At 47.0% G+C, this 23,958-nt stretch overlaps 2 protein-coding genes across 2 annotated transcripts; one reads left to right on the top strand and one right to left on the bottom strand.

The window, feature by feature from the left end:
• Nucleotides 1-3,483: 3,483 nt before the first annotated feature.
• LOC136512855 (uncharacterized) lies at nt 3,484-7,345 on the top strand. The gene is made up of 3 exons (XM_066506866.1): nt 3,484-4,152; nt 5,961-6,148; nt 6,416-7,345. Exons 1-3 carry the CDS (start codon nt 3,516-3,518, stop codon nt 6,911-6,913), a joined length of 1,323 nt encoding a protein of 440 aa, XP_066362963.1. The 5' UTR covers nt 3,484-3,515; the 3' UTR covers nt 6,914-7,345.
• Nucleotides 7,346-9,793: 2,448 nt separating this feature from the next.
• Nucleotides 9,794-13,684, bottom strand: LOC136512990 (probable xyloglucan glycosyltransferase 7). The gene is made up of 5 exons (XM_066506991.1): nt 12,617-13,684; nt 11,755-12,063; nt 11,374-11,664; nt 11,175-11,288; nt 9,794-10,753 (listed from the first exon to the last, which is right to left on the bottom strand). Exons 1-5 carry the CDS (start codon nt 13,370-13,372, stop codon nt 10,127-10,129), a joined length of 2,097 nt encoding a protein of 698 aa, XP_066363088.1. The 5' UTR covers nt 13,373-13,684; the 3' UTR covers nt 9,794-10,126.
• Between the last annotated feature and the right edge of the window lie 10,274 nt (nt 13,685-23,958).

The following is a 23,958-nucleotide window of genomic DNA, read 5'->3' as shown; positions in this document are numbered from 1 at the left end:
TGCTGCACGTTGCGATCGGAGGTGGCCTAGCACTCAATGACACAGGATTTATACTGGTTCAGGCAACGTGCCCTACGTCCAGTCGGGGTCGGTCGGTGACTTTATTCCTGAGCCCAGGTGCTCGAAGTCTGTAGTGGGGTTATAAACGAGAAGGAGAAATGAGGGGGTGTACAAGAGGTTCGGTTGGCTCCGACCAGAAGGGTTGCGGTCGGAACTGGATGGTTCTGCGGTTGGGAGTGTTGATGTCGATCTAGTGGGTCTGAGCTTGAAGAAGTCGATCCCCTTTTGTTGGAGAGAATGCATCCCCTTTTATAGATGAAGGGGATGGCTTTACAGGTGAGAGGGAGAGAGTACGGATGTTTCTAAGCCTTGCTGCCCATGGTGATGAAAACTGGATAATGGTTGACGCCCCCAATACTGTCGATATCGTTGTAGGATGTCAGATGTGCACGGGAGGTCAAGCTATCTTCTTCAGGAAGGATGACGCCGGTACATGCAAAATATTTCTTGATGCCTAGTGGCATGTGAGGAGCCACGCTATGTTCACCCGGTATGGTAAATCCTGGAGCCCATATTGCGATCGATGTCCAGAGACACGCGGGGGGGGGGGAGCTTAACATATGGGAGTTTCTAGCGGCCCCTACAATACTTTATGTCAGGGTGGCTGCAGAGCACTGTTTTGTGCAGGGTATGGCCCCTGGTACAGTGGTTTTAACTTGTGAGCCATGCCTTGCCTTTCTCCGCATATCTTCTGGTTCCTTTCGAGTGGGGTGTCCCCGGTTGGATGGCCCCGGTCGGCTCTCAGTGTGCCGGTCGGAGAAGAGCGGTGAGCAGGGTTCCCACGAGCCCCGGTCATGGGGTCAGAGTCGAAAGCAGCGTTTTGGGCCAAGCCTTCCAATTAGAGAGACTGCTTGAAGACGGCTGGTGCTTGAAGCGAGTGTTCCGGTCGGAGAGGTGGATCGAAGAAGTTGAAGAACGGGCATTTGTTCTTAAGGGTAGACCTTCCAGTCAGTGACCGGACTACCCTTCCGGTCCGCTGTGTTTTAGATTTTTGGGCCAGCCCATGAACTATGTGCTGTTTTCCTGGACCGAGCCCGGGCGTGGAAGCCGGTCCTCGCGGGACCCCGGATTTACGAACCCGACAAAAACATTGAGTAGAAGTCTGAAATACTATAAAAATAATTAATTTGGATTAAAAATGAATAAGGAAAAATTACCTAGAGCCTGATCCCGGTGAACAAAACTAATCGGCTGATGCTAAATTGATGATCGCAAAACCGATCGTCGTCGTTCATTGGTGGAGCCCTCGACCTAGAGGCCTGGATGCCTGGTCGCTGCCGTGCGGGCGCCGTGTCTGTCCGATGTCCGTCTCTCCACGTCTACGGCGGCACGCAACTCGCTGACATTGCAGTCTTTGCGCGACTGTTCGGCTGCTTGCGAGGTCATTAAATCACTAATAGACTGTAGGGCCGAGGGTTTTGTATATCTTGGCTTGGGCCCTTGGCCGTCGCACCCCATGACCCTCCCCTGGGCCGGCACTGGCGACCCTCCCTAGACCTTCATTTGTGTTCGACTAGTTCATAATCTGGTCGAGCGATGTCGTTTGCTGCATCAGTGTCGGTGCTCTGGTGACTTTCGAGTCCGAGCTCGACCGGGTCGCGCGGATGCCGCTTGCGCAGTTGCGCTCACTCCCTGCGTGCATGTGCATAGTCGTGCGCTGCCACGCCAAGCATCTGTGTTGTGTTTTACAGCTAGCTCGACGTCCTCTCCCATATCTCGATTTCCCTTTTGTTTGTTTTTCCCTTGGAAAACGCATGATATCATGCATTTGGTCCTTCGTTGTTTTCTATATACTGTCTATATACGAACATTTTTTAAAATTCTTTGTTCCACACAGCTTTGCTCGAAGGAATGTGTTTTTTCTATCCGGATTCCTGCCGTACCAAGCACTTCCTGTCTAAAGGTGGTAGGAGATTGGGAAGAATAAAGAATATGATACAGTACCCAATACAAATATACAAGAGAAAAGAAAAGTATTATAAAAATAGTTAGAGTGATTTAAAAATTGAACATAGTTCGAGATTCCTGATGCAAAATTATCTTCTATATTTTAGGAATGAAAACTGTTTGAGAAACTTAACAGATATACTCTGACTTTTTTAGCCACTTAAAAGCTCATTAATTTACTAATTGATTTTTTAGAACTATTAGAGATGCTCTGGGTTTTCATCCACATGTTACGAGGACAAGTGTGACAAAATATCACCGATCTTGTTACCAACAGATGGTTAGTCCACTGCACCACACTCAAACACATAAAATCCTGGGCATTGTGCAGTGGCCAGTGGCCACACTGCATCAGTGATGCAGACTGCTGCTGCTGCGCTTGCACGGCCAGCAAGCGAGCAGCTGTGCCGCATCCTCGAACGACGTGACTTGTTTTAAGGCTGGTTTAGGGCGCGTTTAGTTCCCAGTTTTTTTTTTTTTTGATTTGGCTACTGTTTAGCTATTGTAGCACTTTCGTTTCTATTTGGTAATTAATATCTAATTATGGACTAATTAGGTTTAAAAGTTTTGTCTCGTGATTTCTCACCTAACTATGCAATTAGTTTTGTTTTTCGTCTATATTTAGTACTCCATGCATGTGCCGCAAGATTTGATGTGACACTTTGGGTTGAAAATTTTTGGAATCTAAACAGGGCCTTAGTTCCCAACTAAATTCTCAAAAAGTGCTATAATAGCCATCACATCGAATCTTGCGATACGTGTATGAAGCATTAAATGTAGACGAAAAAAACTAATTGCACAGTTTGGTTAAAAATTACGAGATAAACGTTTTGAGCCTAATTAGTCCATGATTGGACACTAATTGTCAAATAAAAACGAAAGTGGTAGAGTAGCCAAATTTCTAAAATTTACGAACTAAACACGCACTTAATTGCAGCGGGGCCGGCACACACTGCGCGACACGTGCTCACGTGGGTGCGCGCACGCGGCACACAGCCGCGGCGCCCGTGCCCTGCGCGGCACAAGGACGGGAGAAGCGGAGCGCGGCGGTGCCAGAGCTAGACGACAGGCAGCAGGCGCGTCTCTCGCGTCTTTTGGCGCCTGATTACCGAGGAGCAGCGCATCGAGCCCCGCGCGGACGGACCATTGCTAGGTGAGGTCGGTATAGCCGAGGTGCAGACCAGTGTTAGGCGAGGTCGGTATAGCCGAGGTCGGCGCCAGACCTCACGATGCCGAGCTACGTCGTATTATTATCTGGTCTTCAACCTCAACGCGTAGCGCCTCGTGAGCCGTGGCGCCATCTTAGGATTCAAAGAAAGTTTTAAGTCTACAGGACCCAACGTAAATTTTCTTTAAAAAAATTAAATTGTAAAAAATAGGACGAATTTCGCCCAGCTTGCACGCGTCCCGCGATTTATGTAGGGGCACGGTACCGTACCAGGTTTTACCCTTTTCATCGACTGACATGACCTGACCGGCCGACCCAACCCAACCCGCTCCATCGCGCCATGTCGTGGCTCGCGCGCTCTATCACGGCCACCCTCTCCTCGCCGCGCGGCTCCGACGCCGACGAGGCCGACTCCGACCCCGCCTCCGCGCAGAGCGGGGCAGGGCCGGAGGAGGAGGAGTCCTCGCCGCGCGACCGCAGCCCTAACCTGGGCCCTGTGGCCGGGGAGCCCGAGCAGCCCGGCACGCCGAGCCGCGGCGTCAAGGACGACATCTCCGAGCTCACTGAAACGCTCACCCGCCGCCTCTGGGGCGTCGCGTCCTTCCTCGCACCGCCCCCGAGCCCACCGGAGGCCTCCACCCCGCGCGCCGCGACTCCGGCACAAGGTGAAGAGGAGGGGGTTGAGGATGGGGAGGAGGCCGCGGTGCTGTCCCCCCGGATTGCGGGGATCCGCAGCGATCTGGCCGAGATAGGCGGAAGGGTGCGGAGCGGCATCTCGATGCTGCAGAACAACTTGGCCGTGGCCGAGATCTCCAAGATCGCCTCGTCGCTCCTGCCGTTCGGGCAAGGGGAGGCGGACGAGGGGGAGCCCGTGCCGGGCGTCACCGAGGAGGTGGTGGTGTTCGTCAGGCACATCTCCACGCGGCCCGAGACATGGCTCGATTTCCCCCTCTTCATCAGCGAGCGCTACGCAGATGGTATGAATTAGGGGCCTGTTAGTGGAGTGATTTTTCAAAATTACAGTGCATTTTGATGAAATGGAGCGCCATCCGTACATGTATACTCTACTTCAGCATTTGGTCGCTATTGACGCGGAAGGGAAGCGATTGGAGCGGGGAAACTTGGTTCAGAACTAATGATTGATTTTTGAAAGATAATTAATGATGTTAGATGCTTTCACTTAATTTTAACGAGGGGGGTTGCTCCTGCCATTCCTCGTAAATAAATACTCCTAGAAAAAAACATTTATTGGATTGTAGTATGTCATTGATTTGATTCTTAAGTGGTACAAATTACTTCTGCATATCTTTTGCACAAAACAGGGCATCCCGTAGTGATTACATTTGTGAATGTTGCTTGACAAAGAGTACTAGTAATTAGTTTTGAAATTTTACGTTCCAGGTTGTTGAAAGGCACTCCGAAGTTAGCACCTTGGCTTTAATTGATTTTTGTGTGGTCAGATTTTTTATGTTACTGGGGGAAGAGAGGGTATAAGAGTGGTAGATGCTTCAGTTTTGTTTGGCTTTTAGTTTAACATCACAATTCTTTACATATTTTAAACAATAGTATGAATTACCTATGGACGTTCTGAATTTCTTCTAACATCATTGGTAATAGCATGCTTGGATGTAACTGAAACCTTCTAGACTTAGGTTTCTGGAACTTTCACATTGTAATTGACCTTTGATGAATATTCAAGTACCCATAATTTCTTATATGTTGGAACTTGGAATGCTTTGATATAGTGCATAGGTTTTCTAATAATTTTTTTTTATGGACAGTGAACATTGATGTATTCTGTATTTGGTTACTGGTACTAGGCTGTTGAGTTAGTTTTGCCATGACCCAGAAACTGGGTCTTTTTATCTGAGATTGTTTGCTTTGAGCTAGCAATATATCGTTTAGTTCTCACTTCTGAGAATGGCCTGGTTCACTTGACTAGTTTAGTTCTATGGAAGTAGTTAAATAGGTCTAGGCTGTTACTCTGGAATTGAAAAATATCATCATGCAATCATGCTTGAGTAGTTAAGTGTTACAGTTATGGGTTACCTATATTGGTTGTATGCTTATACCTGCTAGCCTATATTATTCTACTTTCGCTTTGTATAACAAAAGTTGAAAGGAAAAGATTAAGTTTGCAATCTGGACAGCGTAATGTACAGCATGTAATTCACATATTAAAAGCTTGTTAAATATCCTTTTGTGGTTAGAACTTGATTGATCAAACAAAGTTAATTTTGTAAGCATCACTACTTGCTTCATAGAATGAATGTGGTACCAATCTCCCTAGGGCTCTGGTTTAAGGAGCACAATGCCTTAATACAGTACTTTGTAACCTGATGGGAAGTACAACTTTCTTTGAAAATCAGGTTGGGAAGCATATAATTTATGGATGAGAAATAATTAAAATGTTAACGGATCAAATCATCAAATTATGGTTCTGCATCCTGCATTATGATATGTAATATGTAATACTATTTCCATGAGCAGGGAGTACCTTTCAACAAATTTGTTGTCTGCATGAGTGCTTTGTGTTTTATTGATCACAGGAACAAATTCCATTGCTATATGATTTGTGTTGCAGTTGTCAATATTTTCTGGAATAAGTAGATTATGTCCTATGTTTGCCTGTTTACTCATATCTTCCTTAGATTTTTAATCCTTGAATGCTTCACCTGAGGCTGTATCTTTTTTTTTCCAAAATGCAATCAAAGTTTGTGTAATGGACCTCATTAATTTCCTTTATCCCATCATTGTATCTTACACAGTTTCTTTCTTTCTTCAGATTTTGAACTGTCAGATGCTCAATACGTGCATGCGCTGTCTATAGAGCACCTTGTGCCAGGCTTATCAGATTTAAAGGTTCAGATTTGCTCTACTGATATGACTGAAGCATGTTTCTGGAAGATCTACTTTGTGCTTTTGCACTCGAAACTCAACAAGCAAGATGCTGAACTTCTTTCAACGCCACAGGTATTATCCTGGATCATCCATAGTATATCTATCTCTTGTGACCCAATTTTTTTTATATAATTATGGATTTCTGTGCTATGCCTATTGCCAAGGATGAGAGGGTCAGTAAATAAATAAGTAAACTTTTACCAGCTAGTTACAGTTTTGCTTTGCATGTTGTAGAACAACAGTCTGCTTCTTTCCTTAGCTTTCATTTTTTGCGCCACACTTTTACTTTGTTTCCACCTATGTTTATAAGGGACCTTAATGATCTTGTTATCTACACAGATCCTAGAAGCAAGGGAGCAGTTGTTGCAAAGTTTACAGTCTCAGAATAAGCGGGGATCCAAGGTTCCTGGTGAATCATCAGAGAGTTCGAATGCATCCTCTGCTCCTCCTGAAGAGAAGGTGATTCAACCTTCAATCATCCGAGATAAAGCTGACACTCCAGAGAAATCATCGTTTGAAGAACCTTCTTCTGATATCATGCCCGAAATCGTGTCCGAAAAATTCCCAATTTCAACCACTGAAGTGGAAATGGTTGACAAGTCAGTGGTTGAGGAAGAGTTGGCAGTGACAAAGGAGAGCAAGACTTCACCCGTCCAGTCCAAGCTTCGCTTTGAGACTGACGAAGAGGAAGTCGATGAATGGCCTGATGACGATCCTACCGACGAGGTTGTCCAGGCAGGCAACAGAGCTTCACTAGGACAGGAGGAGGACGTATCATTCAGTGATCTGGAGGACGACGAGGACGATGCTGATAGGAATAGAAGGGATGGGCAATAGGCAATAGCCAAGTTGGCAAGGTAAGCTCGTAGTCTGGTCCTGGCGCACAATCATGATGATCCTCGACACTCCGCGCAACCACATGCTGGCTTCATTGGAGTAGTAGGGCCGAGATCACATCCAAAGATCATTGCTTTGTTATTATTAGAGTCCGGAAGTAATGAATCCAAGCAGTTGCTCGGTCTCGGATACCCCCTGATGTGGAATCGTAATAATAAGCATGTCTCTTGCCGCCCGTGTTATTAGTGCTAATGGCAAGTACTGCATCTGTATTATTGGCCCCGTCCTGTAGTTTATATGTACATAGAGAGCGCTCCCGGTTGGGCCTTGTGTAAACCTACTAGTCTACTACTACTATGTCGATCTGAGTTTCGTTGTCGCTGGCGGCTGGTTCATTCCATGCAAGCAAATAATTGAGATCTGAATAGCTGATCTTGATGAAGATTGGCAACTGTCTACTCATGATATTTGCAGTCGGTATTCGGCAAAGCTATCGTGGCCTTGCTGATTCTGGGCTGCATCAAGCATTCAAGCCTTTCTTTTTTTTCCCCATCTGAAACATAGCCAGAATCTGACGTCTGCTGGTCCTGAGTCCTGACAGCACGTTAACCACGCAACGGCGAGCGCGAAGCAAGCAGTGTCCGTCGGCTTGGACACACCGGGCGCCCGGCCGCGGTGAGGCGAGGGGACGCGCCGAGGGGAACGGCGGATGGCGCTCGTAGCGTGCCATGTTCGCAACCGCGCTGGCAGAGGCAGAGTCGAGTCAGGTGGGCGCGGGCGGGCGGGGCGAGGGAGCGACGGGACCATCCGCCTTTCGGCGGAGGCCGCCCGCGTGCCGGGCCAATTCCGGCAGCCAGCGTCGGTCTCTCTTTCACTGTCCAGTCATGCAGTGAGTGAAGCGACCGACCCACCGGGCAGGGGCGCAGGGCAGGGCATCGCATCGGCATCCGTTCCGCTCAGCGTGTCTCGCGCACGCAGGTTGCCGGCCGTAGGTGCGGCGTGCTGCCTGTGCCTGCCCTGCGGCTGCGAGCGTTTCCGTCTGACGTGAGACCATCCACCGGTGACTGACTGGTCGGCAGAGCGGTCTGGAACTCTGGATGGAGCCCATGTGAGGCCGCACGCGCAGTAGCGAGGGAGCTGGTGCGCGGGCCGCGGCACGCACCAAATCCGCACCTGACGACGGCGCGTGCAGGTGCAGTCAAACTGGGCACGCACATGGGACGGGACGGGCACGTCCAGTTGCCCCGGCCAAAAACCGCGGCCACGGGCACCTGCTGCTGCGTTCGGCTCAAAAAAAAAAACGGGGGGCACGGACGGTACACGCCGTGCTCTTGCTCCCAAGTCCCAAATGCGTGTACGTACTCTGTACCGGCTTTACCGTCTCACGCGGCGGCATCCACGCGCGTGCCGGCGTGCGAGCGCGAGTGTCACTGGCGGATGGCACGTCGCCGTCCGGGAACTCGAGCTTGTTTACGGGCAAAATAGGGACCTGTTTATATGGGGATTATCATCCGGCGGGGAAAGCGTGTCTGATTATGTCCGAGATCTCGAGCGCGATGGGGACGTTGCGGGAGGGTCTCTGTCCTCTTTCCTCGCAGGATTGGAGTCGGAGCCATGTGCGCTGCCTGCATTTGGCACCCGATTCTTCTCTTTCCACATTCCACATTCTAGCCGGGAACAGCGACTTGTAAAAGCTGATACGGTTTCCTATGGAGCTAATCGCTTCGAAATGTGGAACCAGTGTAACAATGGCCTGTTCGCTGGTTGGTTTCTGGGCTGGTTTGGGCTGACTGGTGCTGGTTTATTGTGAGAGGAAAACACTGTTGGCTGACTGATTTGGGCTGGCTGAAACTAACAAGCGAACAGACAGAATTTTAGAAGCTAGTAATAGCTCTTTGTTCTTCTGGAGGAAGCGAAAGCGGGAGAAGCTGAAGACTGGAGAGTCCTACTACTGCCCAACCAAAACTGAAACCTCGGTTCAGTCAGTCTGAACCTGCCCAAACACTCAAACCGATGGACCATCCGTCCCCACCTCCCTCCCAATCTTCAAGTGCCCAGAAGCCAGAACTGCCAGCCAAGCCATGTAAAAAGGACAAAGGAAAATACAGCAGCTGGTCCGCAGAAACCACTAATAATAAAACCCAGCAGATGTGTTTGTCACTTGAGAGCTACTAATAAAAATTCATGATGTCAGGTCGCCAATTGGAAGATTAGGAGGGCAAGCGCCATCAGGCGACAGGCCAAACGAGCCGACTAGTTACTAGCATTTCCTATTTAGGGTCTGTTTGGCACAACTCAACTTCATTAGTAAAGCTGTTTTTTTTTTAAAAAAACAACTTCATGAGTAACTTTCTAGGTAAAGCAGATCTGTTTTGCAAAAACTGTTTGTCAAAACAACTTCATACATGGATGGGAGAGAGAAATGAGGGAGAGAGCTTATATACTTTTTTTCAGCTTATCCCAACTCATGCTTTTGTTAGAATGGGAGAAAAACAACTTAATAGATGAAACTGTTTTGAAAATAAATGTTTGGCAAATAAAACAGCTCGCAACGTCGCTGTGCCAAACTGGCCGTTATTTCCACATGGATTGTTGCAAACAGAGGGACACACTCATGGATTGCTGTCCTTTTCAAGGATGGGGACAATTCATCACGCAAACAAACATATCCCTGCTAAACGCACATGATGAGGCCAAAGAAAAAGACAGCATGTAGCAAGATGGAACACGGCATTTTTTTTTTGGGTGTGGGGGGGGGGGGGGGGGGGGGGGGGGCTTCAACAGGCTCCATTTGTGAGCCACACCATTTGCCCTTCACAGTATACTACTTCTAGGAGATGTACCTCAATAATCATGGTAATTGATTGATTGATCAGAATACACGGTGAACACAAGTATTATCTTCATTTGAAGGTAAGGTCTGTCATCAAAAAGAAAAAGAAAGAGAAAAGAGCCCGTCCAGGGACAAATATTCTTACAAAAGAATCGAAACCTGAAAGAATAAAAGCATCTCACAGGCTAAACCCAAACTATACCTATCTACAGCTCCGCATTTCAGTATCTCTGGTGAATCTTCTGGCCCCTGGAACAGGGACCAAGGTTTTCCTCGTGTAAGCATCAAAGAGGGGCGACGCTCTTCCCTTTGCAAAGAGCCCTTTGATGCTTGCGAAGATTTCTTCAAGCAAAAAAAATAACCCATTATACTCCTCATAGCTATAAATCCACTTGCTCGCCAATTAGGTCAAGGCCGACAACCAAGAATGAGACCCCTTGGAACAGGAGGAAGTAGAAATGGATGCCCTGGGCAGACAGCAAACTGCGGGCGGCTGCTGTTAGCAGAAGGAAGGACAGTGCGAGTTCCTTCCTGTAGATCCTGTTGTGCTTCTTCTTCTTGGTGTCCTTTTTAAGATTTGACTCCTCCTTTGTTAGTGTGTCAAGATTGGGTGCAGAACCTACTCTTTGTTGCTTGGAGTGTTTTTCAACGAGGGCTAGGAGATCGCCCTCAGAAGAACGACCTGATTTCTTGGTGACAACCCACTCGTAGGCACTACCGAGCTGGAACAGACCAGAAATCATGGCATTGAACTTGGTAACCGACATGGTGTTCTCAAACAGAAGGTATGGAACAATGAATGGGAAAGATTTTGGGGCCGGGAGGATGTTGAGGATGGACATTGTTGCTGGAATGTAGCATACTACCCATGCAGGGAGTTCAGCTTCAGGAACGAACATTGTCATGGGAAGGATGACACAGAAAAGAGTGAATGAATAGAAGGGTAAGATGAGCTTCCGGAGGAGGAAGAAAAGGAATATGAGATTGAACTTCTTCCAGAATCCAATCTGCAGTAGAAAGTAAGCAGCAACATCAGGTCAGCTATCCAATAACCTTATGCCTACACTGTGCAAGCTTGAACAGAAAAGCTCAAATGTGAAGAATAAAAGACAAACCACAATGGACTCATAAATTATGGTAGACTAAACAAACGATTCAAATGAACCGAAAAAAGAAGATGCATAAAGGCAAGAGAAGCATAGCAACTACTTGAAAGATCAGATTCTAATTTGATGTTTTACATTGTTATTACAACAATGTAGCTGACGCTTCATAGTAATTACTTCATTTTGTGGCTTTTCCTATGAAACCAAATAATATAATGGGAAAGGCCGTTGTAAATAAGATACATTTTACTGGGCATGCTTAACACTTTTTCCAAACATTTTAGCTTTCACAACGTGCCTACAGACAAAAAAAGTGCCGTACCTTAGATTTTATTATATCCACAAAGCAGAGCCTAAACAATTGCATGGGACCTGAGTGCCACCGGTGCTGCTGCTTTCTGTATGCTTCATAGGATTCTGGCAATTCACACTGACACTGAAAGAGAAGTTACACAGGTTAAGTTATCATGTCTTTACGCAAGGCATATTCTGCTTAAGCAGCAGCGAATACTGGCCAATACCTCAACATCGTTTAGGAAGAGAAACTTCCACCCCTTGAGATGTGCTCGAACAGCTATGTCCATATCCTCCACTGTTGTCCTCTCCATCCATCCTCCAGACTCCTCAAGTGCCTTAATTCTCCACACTCCTGCGGTGCCATTGAACCCGAAGAAGTTGAGAAATGCCCCATTCACCTGCTGCTCCACCTCAAAGTGGAAGCAAAGATTTATGTTCTGAAGTCTGGTCAGCAGGTTCTCATCCTTGTTTACAAAAGACCATCTTGCCTGAACCAACCCGACGTCATCCTTTCCCTGGAAATTGCACACTCAAATTCTCAGAAAATATATCTAATAGGACTAACTGTCAGGTACAGCAGCTACCATTGTACAATTGAGCCAAACCTTGAAATGGGGCACAGTGCGCTTCAGGAAATCCGCTTGTGGTTGGAAATCAGCATCAAAGATGACAACAAACTCATAATCTTTCACATAACTGCAGTTCATGGCTGATTTCAGGTTTCCCGCCTTGTAGCCATCCCGGATCACCCGGTGCCGGTAAACTATGCGCACGCCCTCTCGCTGCCATTTCTCCACCTCCTCCTTGATAAGTGCCGAAGTGGTAGCATCATCAGAATCATCCAACACCTGGACCAGGAAATTTGACCTTGGCCAGTCCAGGCTGCAAACTGCACCGATGGATTGCTGGTACACCTGCAAAATCCAAGTTAAAGATGTTAACTGAATTGGACTTATGTTTCAAAGAAAGTGCAATAGTACGCAGATCATCTCCTATCAGCTTCTTCACAAGCTATAGATTTGTGGAAGCTGTGATTTATGCTACAGTTTGACATTCAATCTCTAGCATTGCCAATTATTAACTGGTCGGTTGACAACAGGCGTACTGAGATTTGGATACCAGGAAACGAAGTGTGCTCTTTGCTGAAAGTACGAATATCAACCGCGAAAACCTAAGCTTTGGAATGCAAAAGATAAATTCTGTTGATCTAAGGTACCGACTAGGACAGAAGCAATTAAAACTTCAGAAAGCACCAAACTTGTGATTGGAGACACAAGTCAAAGATCCAGACCAATGCATCTCGTCCACTCTATTTGTGCTGGGTTGACTAAACTAAGAGACAGGAGTCCCCAGGAAGCCCCCCCTCAAATTGCACTCAAGAAACGAATCTTTTGATCCCAAAATTCCAACAAACAAAAGGAACTAGGGAAGGGGAAGGACGATTGAAGGTTGCCTTGACTAGCTTACCTCTCTCTCATTGCACATGGGCATCTGCACGAGCACCATGGGGAAGTCCTCGGGACCGGCCTCGACGTCCTCCTTGTCGGCGGCGGCCAGCGGCACAGGCTTGATCCCCTTGAGCCTGATCCAGAAGCATCCCAGGCAAAGCACGATGCGGTCGACGCTCTGGACCAAGAAGAGGACGACGCAGGCGTTGGTGAGGAACTGCAGCGGCGGCGCGAGGTAGTCGAGTCTGGCGCGCATCCATGCCGCGTAGGCGGCGGCGAAGAGACCGTCGACGGCTTGGAGGCCCGCGTCCACCTCCTCCTCGAGGGAGAGGTGCCAGCCCTGGAGGTAGGCCGCTACCTCGACGGCGAGCAGCAGCAGCGAGAGGAACAGGAACACCCGGATGCAACCGTAGAAGCGCGTCCGGAGCGCCGTGCTCTCGCCCGGGGCGGCGTCCGAGTCCGTCCGCCCCGCCGCCACCCTGCGGCGAGCGGCGGCGGCGACGGCCAGCGCGGCCGACGCCGCCCCCGTCAGCCGGCCCGCGGCGCGGTGCGCCCGGAGGAGCAGCACCCACGTGATCTGCCGCGCGTTCTTGCCCCGGCCGGCCTTGCCCCCGCCGGTGCCCGCCGGCGAGCCCGGCGCCGCCACCTCCGACGCGGCGACCTCGGAGATGGACCAGTTCGGGTTCTCCATCTTCACCACCACGGGCGTGCCGCCGCCGCCGATGCCGCTAACGCCATTGGCCCTCGCGTCCCTCCCCCACCACGACGGCGCCATTGGCACGCACTGACACCACCACCTCTGTGTTGTCACACGCGCACACACACGGAGAACCAACCCTCGCAGCGACGACCCGGGCTCTCTCTCCTCGTCGTCGCCCTCCTCCCTCACCTTAATCACCTACTCATCAAGCACGGCCTTTTAATAGCCGGAAGAGAAGCACCACCGCGGCAGGCCAGCCAGCATTTACCGCGGGCACGCACAGGCAGAGACCAGAGATAGAGAGAGAGCGCGCGGAAGAACAGCTCAGCACGTCGGTCGAGCAGGCGAGCTCGCCCCCCGCTTTATTTTTGAGAGCGGCCTGCCCTGCCCCCTGCCTCTGTGTCTCCCGTCTCTCACCACCGTCGCCGTCGACTAATAAAGATTAAAATAACGCCCTTTTGACGCCCCCGCCCCGCCCGAGACGAGACACCACACCACAGCGTAAAGAGACTTTTCCCTGTGTGCCATTATAAAAGATCGTAATTCCTTGTGTGTCCCTGAAAAAATTCAGCGGTCTTCAGTGCCACTACTCCAACTTTTTCGTGTCATCCATGCCACTTCCGTCAGTTTGGGCTCTAACGCCGTTAAACCGCAGGTGTGAAAAGACGAAAATGCCCTTAAGTTTAAATATGTTATTAATTTTTTTTTGAACATCTTAACGACTTCAAATGAAAAAACTCAAAACTAGAAAGTTGTAGATCTCGTCGAGATCTATAATTTTCATATAAATTTTTTTTTTCATTTAATTTTGCAAAACAATAATATAATTTTTCTAAGATATATTAATCATATTAAATTATATTTTTTTTACGAAATTAAATGAAAAAAAATTTATATGAAAATTATAGATCTCGACGAGATCTACAACTTTCTAGTTTTGAGTTTTTTCATTTGAAGTCGTTAAGATGCTAAAAAAAATTAATAACATATTTGAACTTAAGGGCATTTTCGTCTTTTCACACCTGCAGTTTAACGGCGTTAGAGCCCAAACTGACGGAAGTGGCATGGATGACACGAAAAAGTTGAAGTAGTGGCGCTGAAGACCGCTGAATTTTTTCAGAGGCACACAGAGAATTACGATCTTTTATAATGGCACACAGGGAAAAGTCTCCAGCGTAAAACCGAGTGGAGTGGTTGAAAGCCGCAGCTGGCTGGCCGTGAGAACGAGAACACGGAACACTAGCAGATGGATGGGGTGGAGTGGAGCCGGGGAGGGAGGGGACGCTTCGCCGCGGCTTGTGATCGGACCGGATCGGCGGGTGGAACTGGAAGAAGCGGCTGGGTTTTAACCGTGCGGGTGAGGCCGGGGTTATTACTATTGAGGGTCTGTTTGGAACGAATGACAAAACGTATGAATAGGAAGAATAAGGTACGATGAAAAGTAAAAAACTATAGGATTTTAAAATACAGAAACATAAAATTTAGATTGTTTGGAACACAGGAATTTATAACATAGAAATTGTAACATGTTAGACAAATATGGATACTAATTATAACATGTTACTATTGTGGGACCCATGCACTTACTCATCTACTCGCTTTTAGCAGCAGACAAGCATGCATCTTATTGCCGTAGTCACCTCGGACTTCCGCGTTCCGTTCCTGCGTTTTTGTTTCGTTTGATTTTCCTACGAAAATCCTTTGTTCCAAACGTCCCCTAAACTTCCGTTCGGTTCGGCCGAGGGAGGCCCGTCGGCCGCGTGTGGGCGTGCCGCCGAGTGGGCTCGCACGACGCTCTGTTCGTTGCGTGCGGTTGCGGCCTGGCGCTGTCGGTGGCTGCCGGGCCGGCCGGCCGCTCTGGCTCACTGGCTCGCACGAATTATCCGTCCGTCTCCGTCCCGCGTCAGCAACTCACTACTCTCCTACCCCATGAAACCAGTCAGGTCAGAACGTGAGCGTGTTTAGTTCCCACTCTAAAATCTAAAAAAAGTGCTACAGTATATATTACACCGAATTTTGCGATACATGCATAGAGCATTAAATGTAGACGGAAAAAAACTAATTACACAGTTTGGTTGAAAATTACGAGACGAACGTTTTGAGCCTAATTAGTCCACGATTAAACACTATTTGTCAAATAAAAACGAAAATGCTACAGTAACCTAAATTCTCAAATTTAGACAGCTAAACACGCTCTACTAGTACTTACTACTATCCACCCATGGATCTGCTCGGATCGGAAGCCCTACCTACGGCGATCAAGCAACGCATTAGCCCTCGGCAGAGCACTGGTTGATTGACAGCGGAACAGGTAGTATGGATCGGCTCTGCCTGCGCGCGTCATGTCAGCACACAGGAGAGAGGGTCGGAGAGGACAAGCGAAGACACAGCGACTCGTCAGCGAGATTGGGCGTTGCGATTCCGACAAGCTGCCTGTTTTTGTTGCGTTAACAATGTCCATGATTACGGGACAGGGGGGGGGGGGGGGGGGGGGGGGGGGGGGGCGTACGTAGGAGTATCTTGTATCTACGTACAGGAGATGGCAGCCTGGGAGATCTCTCAAAATCGGTGAGCAGATCTGTTCGCACCGAAATATCTAGCGTATTTACTTTACTCGATCGCCCCCCTTAGAGCCAACCTTTTTTACAGTTTTTGGCAAGCGAAATTCGGCCTGTTCGCTGGTTGGTTTCTGGACTGGTTTGGACTGGCTGGTGCTAGTTTATTATGAGAGGAAAACACTGTTGGCTGGCTAGTTTGGGCTGGCTGAAACCACCAAGCGAACAGGCCGATTGGAGTGGTTTTGGTTTTAGTCGTGAAATGGCGGCACGTACGTACGATGGCGAGACAGTTGTGCACGAACGGGACAACGAACGAACGCATTGGCCAAGAAGCACCGGAGACAGCATGATGTACGCCACGTCGGAGGGGTGATTATTGCGGGACAGGATATGAACAGGAGCAGCATCTGAAGATCCCAATCGTGCAGGTGCAATGCAGTGCAGTGCAGTGCAGCGCGTGAGCCCATCATGCAGATAGACGACAGATCGACGCGGTGGTGGTGGTGGACGTGTGCATGTTTAATGCGGCTGCTCTACCTTGCTTGCGATGCATTGCCTCCTGCTCCTGCGCTGCACCTGCAATCGGAGGAGGGGCCAGCTTGCGCTGCCAGCCAGCGAGAGCTCTTCGTTACCGCGGCGCACGCCTTTTGGCCTTTTGGGCTGTTCTTGCCTTCTTGGTTGCCTGCTTGGTTCTTCAGGCCTTCAATGGAACGGAACGGTGGAATGGAGGAAGGAACCGGCTCCATCCAGTGTCCAGCTGGTGGTCTCCCAGTGCCAGCTCCTGGTTTCCATTTCGGCAGCCGCTCTGCAGGTTTCCTAAGCAGGTTGCAGAGCTGACTCTTGTCTGCACAGCAGGAATTGCATCACTGACAGAAGAAACGCATTGACCGCTGACAGTTTCTCTGTCACAAGTCACAACGAGGTGCTGCTAGTCTAGGAACTGAAAACCGATCAGCAGAGAGGGACACGTGTGAGAGAAGAAACGCGGCACGCGACGCGACGACGGTGCCAACCGAGGGCATTTCTTTTTGAACTCCGAAGTTTTCAGATCTCGATGGACCATTTGCATGAGAGATCTTCTCGGAATTCCGTGTCATAAATATCATCATCTCGAAAACGAGAAACCGAGTGTACTGCTGCTACCGACTAATCGCGCATTCAGACGAGGGATTCGCTGCCGAAGCGTGCGCCACAAACTTCCTCCAGGTTGTAACCGCCTGTAATGTAAAGTATCCAGGCCATCAAGCCCAAATTCCTATCTTTTTTTTTCCTTTGCGAGAAAATCCAATGCCAGTATCGTGCTAGCTATCTTGCCAATTAATCTGTGTATGCTAAATTTATCGCTGCCGCATGCTAATTTTGGAGCGAACATATATAGATCGTGTGTGACGTGAGAAAACAAAACCACACTCGCAGTAATTTACTATGCATTACAATAAACAGCGGTCAGAAGCTGCAAGTTGACGTTTAGTTTTGTCAAGTATATTTTCCTTTTGTTAATTTTTGCTGCTGCTAGTACGGATGAACAAGCAAGGGACCACTACAGGCTTGCATGAAAAATAAATATAGGTGTTAAGAAATGCAGCAACAAATCTGCAGTTGAAGGCTGCCGCCGTACGTGGCGGATGACTTGCGAACGAGTTTGAAATCTGAGTGAACATGGGGGGAACGACGAAGAAGCCAATCGCCGACGCCACGTCACCCACCTAACCCTCACTAATCTACACACCGCTACTCAGCTGATTGCACGTTCTTGGACAGATTCCGCGGATCATGCTCGCAAGCTAGGTTAGGTTAGCTGCGCGTCAATGCCATCAGATTTATTATATGTACTAAATGGAAACAAATTAAACATGAAAAGTTTTCGATTAAACAAAAACAGTATTATCACCGTGTAGCGTTTACACGTTGTTTAAACATTCCAGAGTACGTCAACGAGGTCTGGGGGCAAGAAGGCAGGTGGGGCCTGCCTCCTCCCGCACGACCCGCTCCAGAGGGCCAACGCCCGCTTTTGGGCTGACTTTCTTGACCAAAAGGTAGAAGTAATTTTTATTCCTCAACTACTGCTTTAATCGTTTTTAAAAATATATTAAAATTTGCAATACGACACAAATGCACTACCAATACGTAATGATCATTTACGCTAACAATGTTACTCGCCCTAGAAAATGCATTTGTGTATGGAAGACTTTGGAGAGCAGCGGCATATTTTAGCTTGCCAGCGACGATCAGTTTGACTATATCTCCTACAACTAAAAAGAATAAAGTGTGGATATTTTTTGATACGACATTTGTTTTGGTTCGTTCGCCTGTCTACGTCTGTGATCCCACTGATTGATCGTGTCATTCTTCTTGATTGAATATTGTCTGTCATGTGATAGAGGAATCACGACAAAATAGAAAGTAGAAAAATTATTGTGCTATCCATATACACATTGCATGTTTGTATGCACCAGCATACATGACAACGAGCAAAATGAAAGAGAATTAACACAGAAGAAAAGAGAATTAAGACAAAAGGAACCTCTTTGTATTTCTAAGAACCTTGCCAAATCTGCCTACATTTAATTACTTTCTCTCTTTGCATTTGCAAAAGGAATAACTTTTTCCTCTTTTCATTTGGTTTCACGCTCACGTGTTCCATCACCCTCGCTTGCTGTTTCTTGCGTGAACCATAGTTGATGTCATCTATCTTCCATGGCTCAACCTCCCAATTCCAAGAGAAGGTCCATATACCTCTCCCTGACCGGAGATCCGGCCTACCAAAGGATCTCCTCGAGTCCATCGGCAGCGTCTCGCATCAGGCCACGACGCGGCATCCTTCCGATCCGCTTGCTCCCCATGGCGCGCTGCCGCCCCGTTCGCGACCTTCGGGTCGCTCCTGCTGCTCTTGTTCGACCCCGACTCGGACCGCATCGGCTTCTACTGCGTCCCGGAGAAGAAGGTCTTGTCCAAGACGCTGCCCGACGTGCGTGGCAAGGTGGCGTGTGGCTCCTCGTGTAGGTGGCTGGCGCTCATGGACGAGGCAGCGTCCGTGACGCTGCTGAATCCATTCGCCGGTGCTCGTGCCCCCCGCGTTGAGCTTCAGTGAAACAAGTGTATCCAAGTACAAGGAGAACAAAATCTACATGTCTGGGCTATTGTATGCGGATCCATACAACTTAGTCCATCGCCTGGAGATCGTTGATATCGCTACAGCGCATCCGAAGTGAAGCCCGTCTAGGAAAAGATGCAGGGCTTCGAGGCTCTAGGTTGGATTCGACCCAATCTCTGGAAGCTCTAGAGTTTGTGAGCATGCGATGCCGCACACTCCGTGACTGTGTTAAATTCATAAACTTTGTTTTTTAGATTAAATATCACTTTAACGTTGGTATTTAATCTAACAATATTGTTATCTTATCGTACAATCCATGTGTCTTTAGTATAAATTGTTAGTTATCCTATAGCAACGTCCGGACACGCTACCTAGTGTGTGTGTGTATATATATATATATATATATATATATATATATATATATATATATATATATATATATATATATATATATATATATATATATATATATATATATATATTGGAGGAGTTTCATGCTCTGCACTTTCGTCTGCTCACCGCCGGCGCCGCAGGTAGAAGAAAAAGGCCGCGTCTTCCTCTGCCGCTGCGATCGTGGCGAGCACATTTGGAGGCCAGCCAGTGACGAGGTCGCCTGCGGATGATTGGGCTTGGGCGGCCAGCCAATACAGCAACAAGTCGTCTTCTCTTCGCCTCTTGTTTGCATCGGAGAAAGTCAGGGGGATAATAATAAGATAAAACAAATAAGGGCAGTCCCAATGGTGTATTGATGATAGTTTCTATCCTCATTAAATGACTTGTCATGTAGGCAAAATGCTGACATGGCAACATAATTAATGAAGAAAGAGAGAAAAAATCATAGACCTGGTTTCTTCTTCATGAAGAAACCAGGTCTACTCTTGACCCAATGCACAAAAAACCATGAAATCGCCATTGGGGAGAAACCACCAGTTTCTAAGAAGCTTGTATCGCACTTCCATTGGAGGAAAAGATAGAGTTAGGAGAGAGAAAGAGAAAATAATTATTACTCATAGAAACCATGAATTGAAAATAAATATTTTTTTAGTGCGATATCCTATGTTATAGAAACTACTAGTTTCTTTCGTTGGGACTGCGCAGGGCATGCAAAAGGGCCAAAGGGAAGCGACCGACGACGAGGAGAAGGTTGCGTCGTCGTCAGGGATCGGAGTGCCAGGTTTTGAGTTCAGAGACCTTCCGTGACCGCAACGCATGCAGGTGAGCGAAAAGGCTCTGACTGATCTGATCTGACTTTGCAGCTGCACCGCGCTCGGCTCGGTGCCTCGGTTGATTTGATCGATCTCGAGACGACGACAGACTGGGAGTGGGCGTGAGACGTTGGTTTAACTGCATCTGGATTCTGGAAGTGAAGATGGAGCAAAGCGGTGCAGTGCTCCATGGAGATATGGAGGCTTCAGAAAACTCAAAAGCTTCCCTCCTCTTCTTCTTTTTGTTTTACCGAAACATATAACTTGATTAAAAGCCTATCTCGTCTATGTCCATCAGCCTGTTCGGTTGGCTGGTTCGTATCTTACTGGTTTGTTTACGTGAGAGAGAAATACTGCTGGCTAATTTATGTAAATAGTGTCTATGTGAGGGGGCTGGCCGATCACGATGCATGTAGTACTCCTAGCACTGCAGTTGCAGGAAGCCGATACTAGCTGGCAGTATGGAAATTTGGGCATAATATCAGTTTGTTGGGGCTGCAGTTTCGCGCAAGCCTTTATCCTTGACTGTCAGTGACACAGTTATGTAGTAAAAGAGAGCAAAGACGCACTTTGTCACGCCAGGACGGACCATCCATTCAGCCAGTTCGTTTGGCTGTGACTTATCGTAAACGATCATAAATTTTTAGTCAGAACAGTATTTTTCTCTCACATAAACCAGTCAACAGTACTTCTTCACGAATTAGGATCGATACGAACCAGCCAACCGAACAGGCTGATTGCCGTCACATGAACACGTTCGCATCGTGACAACTGCTGAGCTCTAGACATGATTGGGCCGATCACGGGCTTCTTGCATTCATGCAAATCACAGCGAAAAAATGGGCCGAGCCTTCCACGTCATTATCATGTGGCGCTGTTGTGCTGTTTCGTTTCTTATTTCATTTGCACGGAATCGGATGCTAATCTAGGTTTTGACATTCAGTTCGAGCATATCCCCAGTAGCTTATGACATCTAAGGCCTTGTTTAGTTCCAAAAAGTTTTTCCAAAAAATGCTACAGTAGCTATCACATCGAATCTTGCGATACGTGCATAGAGCATTAAATGTAGACGAAAAAAAACTAATTACACAGTTTAGTTGGAAATCACGAGACGAACGTTTTGAGCCTAATTAGTCTATGATTGAATACTAATTGCTAAATAAAAATAAAAGTGCTACAGTAGCCAAATTCGTTTTATTATGCACGTGGCCCCAGATTCTGAACCCCGTGTTGATTACGAACTTTTTTGTTTAGCTTTTGGTTTCTTCGTTCACAAGAGATTGAGTGGGGGCGCTGCAAAGATCCTGTGGCGCACTGCACGTCATGACTTGGTCCTTGGCACATGGCGTGTACGCATGGCACGCCCCCGTTTGGATACAGTCTAAGCTCCTGTGGTGTTGTCATGCCGGATCCATACTGGATTGTGGATTTATAGAAGCTGAATTGTAATAGCTAGAGTAAATTAATGTTAGTGCCGGTTTAGTTTTCAAAATTTTACAAAAATTTTCAAGATTCCTCGTCGCATCGAATTTTTGGACGCATGTATGAAGCATTAAATATAAATAAAAAATAAAACTAATTACACAGTTTAGACGAAATTCACGAGACGAATCTTTTAAGCCTAATTAGACTATGATTGGACACTAATTGCCAAATAACAACGAAAGTGCTACAGTACCATTTTCCAAAAAAATTTCGCCAACTAAACAAGGCCTTAGACTTGTTTTGATCACCTAGAGCGAGCTTTTAATCCACAAAAGCTCGACGTTGTTGTCAGCTTATTAGAGGGATCCAAATAAAGCCTCACACCTCAATTGTCTGAACTAATTTATAACCATGTAGACGACCTCGTACGCAACCGGGGATCCAGTTGTGCTTCTGAGGCATCCTCTCGATCGTATGCATGTTCGATGCTGTTCACCCGCAGCTTTCGTTGTTTGAGCCTTCGAGGTGAGATAAAACAGGCACATTCCTTTCCTGCCGTATCGTTCTCCAGCACAGGCACAAAGCTGAGAACAACGTGGAACTTTGGTTTCAGCCGAAGTAGTTGCCTGGCCCCTAAGTAATGTACCGAAGTGTTCAGATATTATTGCATTCTCTAGGGAAGACTGCAGCCAGATCTACTTGTGGAGTCTGACATTTCTTGACCAGTTGACCTCATCATCTGATTGCAAGGTAAAGGTCAGGAGATGCATGCCAAGAACTAGATATTGTTGTGTTCAGATTTCAGAACGATACTCCGGAGACCAAAATAGCACCAGTGAAGCATAGATAGGAAAGGAAACATGGAAATGGTTACCAGAGGACGATATAATTCTCCAGATGTACATTTGCGATCCTAACTGATCAGACATCAGAGATTTTCCATGCAGTTTACTGAAATGTCCTGTGTTGGCATTCCACGTGTTACACGTAAGCCAAGACAAGAAGGAATGCAAGGCAGAGCTCCTGCCACTTTCTTTCAAAAACAAAAACAAAAAATTGATATGCAGCAGCAGGCTCATTTTTTGCCTGCTACTCTAGCAGCTTGCGAAGGATGGCAGATGTAAAAGTACAGGACCAAATGATCAGCAAGTACCAACATCTTAGGACCCTGACTCGATGACATAAGACTATGTACCATTATACCCTCTTTGCCTCCTCCTCTTGTTTGTTTTGCGAGTGTGAACACTTAACTGACCAAAGATGGCGAACTTGAGGTCAAAGATGGATGCAGCAAGATTATGGCACCCAGTGGCGGAGCTTTTCAATTTTGACGCCTAGGGCCGCCGCTATCAAAGCGTATATAGCGCTCGGCGTTCGCATCGGGTAAAAATACCGCCCTCACCGGGTCTAATACCGATAGATAACAAAACTAGCTTATAAATACATAAGTTTAGATTATATCTTAATTCCATACTAAAATCCATAACATAATTGATAGAAACATGAAAGTGGTTACAGAATTACCTAACTACTGATGGTTTGGATCGGCCTCGCCTATCATATATTCATCAAGAGCATCATATGAACCTGAACATACATACAAATTAGTAATGTAATCCATAAAATACAATTGATCATTCGACAATGACAAGGAAGGTAGAAAAATATCAATGCAAGTATGCAACGTACCACTTGCTCTATTTTGAGGAAATGGAGGTAACTTTTTCATCCGAGTCTTCAGTTCTTGAAAGTGATATAAAATATCTTCATCTTTGATCTTTGCAAAGACATCTCGCTCAATATAACAAATCATCCTATGATTCAACCATTCACCCCCCATCTTACTCCTCAACTCATTCTTGACAAATTTCATAGCTGAAAAGGCTCTCTCAACCGTGGCGGTCGCAACTGGCAAAGTCAAGGCTAAGACAACGAGACGATAAACCAATTGAAAAACTATGTGTCTCTCAGATTGAACCATCTTAATAGCAAGATCTCCAAGGTTGTGACAATTAGCAAAATTAGAATCATTTCTCACTTCACCAATGAATATGTCAATTTGTTCTCTAAGGCATAAAAGGTCATATGAGGAGAAGTCATCTTTATAAATCTGAGCCAACTCTAGTATTTTGGATCTGTCATAGTTGGCAAAAGAATTCCTTGGATCTAGACAAGTAATGCATCTCAATATTCATTTCCACAATAATCTGGTCATGCACCACATTAAATATTTCATACTTGAAATGGTGATAGTGAGTCACTAATTGCCCTCCTCGTCCCCTTGCGCGACCCCTAACAGTTAATGTGTCCTCCATATTTGGTACAATGATATTATGTAAGAGACAAAAGGCCTTTACCTCCTCAAATAGTTCTTCCAAG

This window comes from Miscanthus floridulus, chromosome 16 (assembly GCF_019320115.1).
Source record: "Miscanthus floridulus cultivar M001 chromosome 16, ASM1932011v1, whole genome shotgun sequence".
Taxonomy (NCBI): Eukaryota; Viridiplantae; Streptophyta; class Magnoliopsida; order Poales; family Poaceae; genus Miscanthus; species Miscanthus floridulus.
Note: the sequence above shows the minus strand (reverse complement) of the source record. Positions and strands in the feature narration are given on the sequence as shown.

Bases quoted from the DNA above. Each gene is read 5' to 3' on its own strand.
- LOC136512990 (XM_066506991.1), bottom strand. From the start codon at position 13,372: ATGGCGCCGTCGTGGTGGGGGAGGGACGCGAGGGCCAATGGCGTTAGC. The intron at 11,665-11,754 runs GTTTGGCTCAAT...TGCAATTTCCAG, and splicing joins GCACTGTGCCCCATTTCAAG to GGAAAGGATGACGTCGGGTT. The intron at 10,754-11,174 runs GTACGGCACTTT...TTTCTACTGCAG, and splicing joins TGGATATAATAAAATCTAAG to ATTGGATTCTGGAAGAAGTT.
- LOC136512855 (XM_066506866.1), top strand. From the start codon at position 3,516: ATGTCGTGGCTCGCGCGCTCTATCACGGCCACCCTCTCCTCGCCGCGC. The intron at 4,153-5,960 runs GTATGAATTAGG...TTCTTTCTTCAG, and splicing joins CAGCGAGCGCTACGCAGATG to ATTTTGAACTGTCAGATGCT. The intron at 6,149-6,415 runs GTATTATCCTGG...TTATCTACACAG, and splicing joins AACTTCTTTCAACGCCACAG to ATCCTAGAAGCAAGGGAGCA.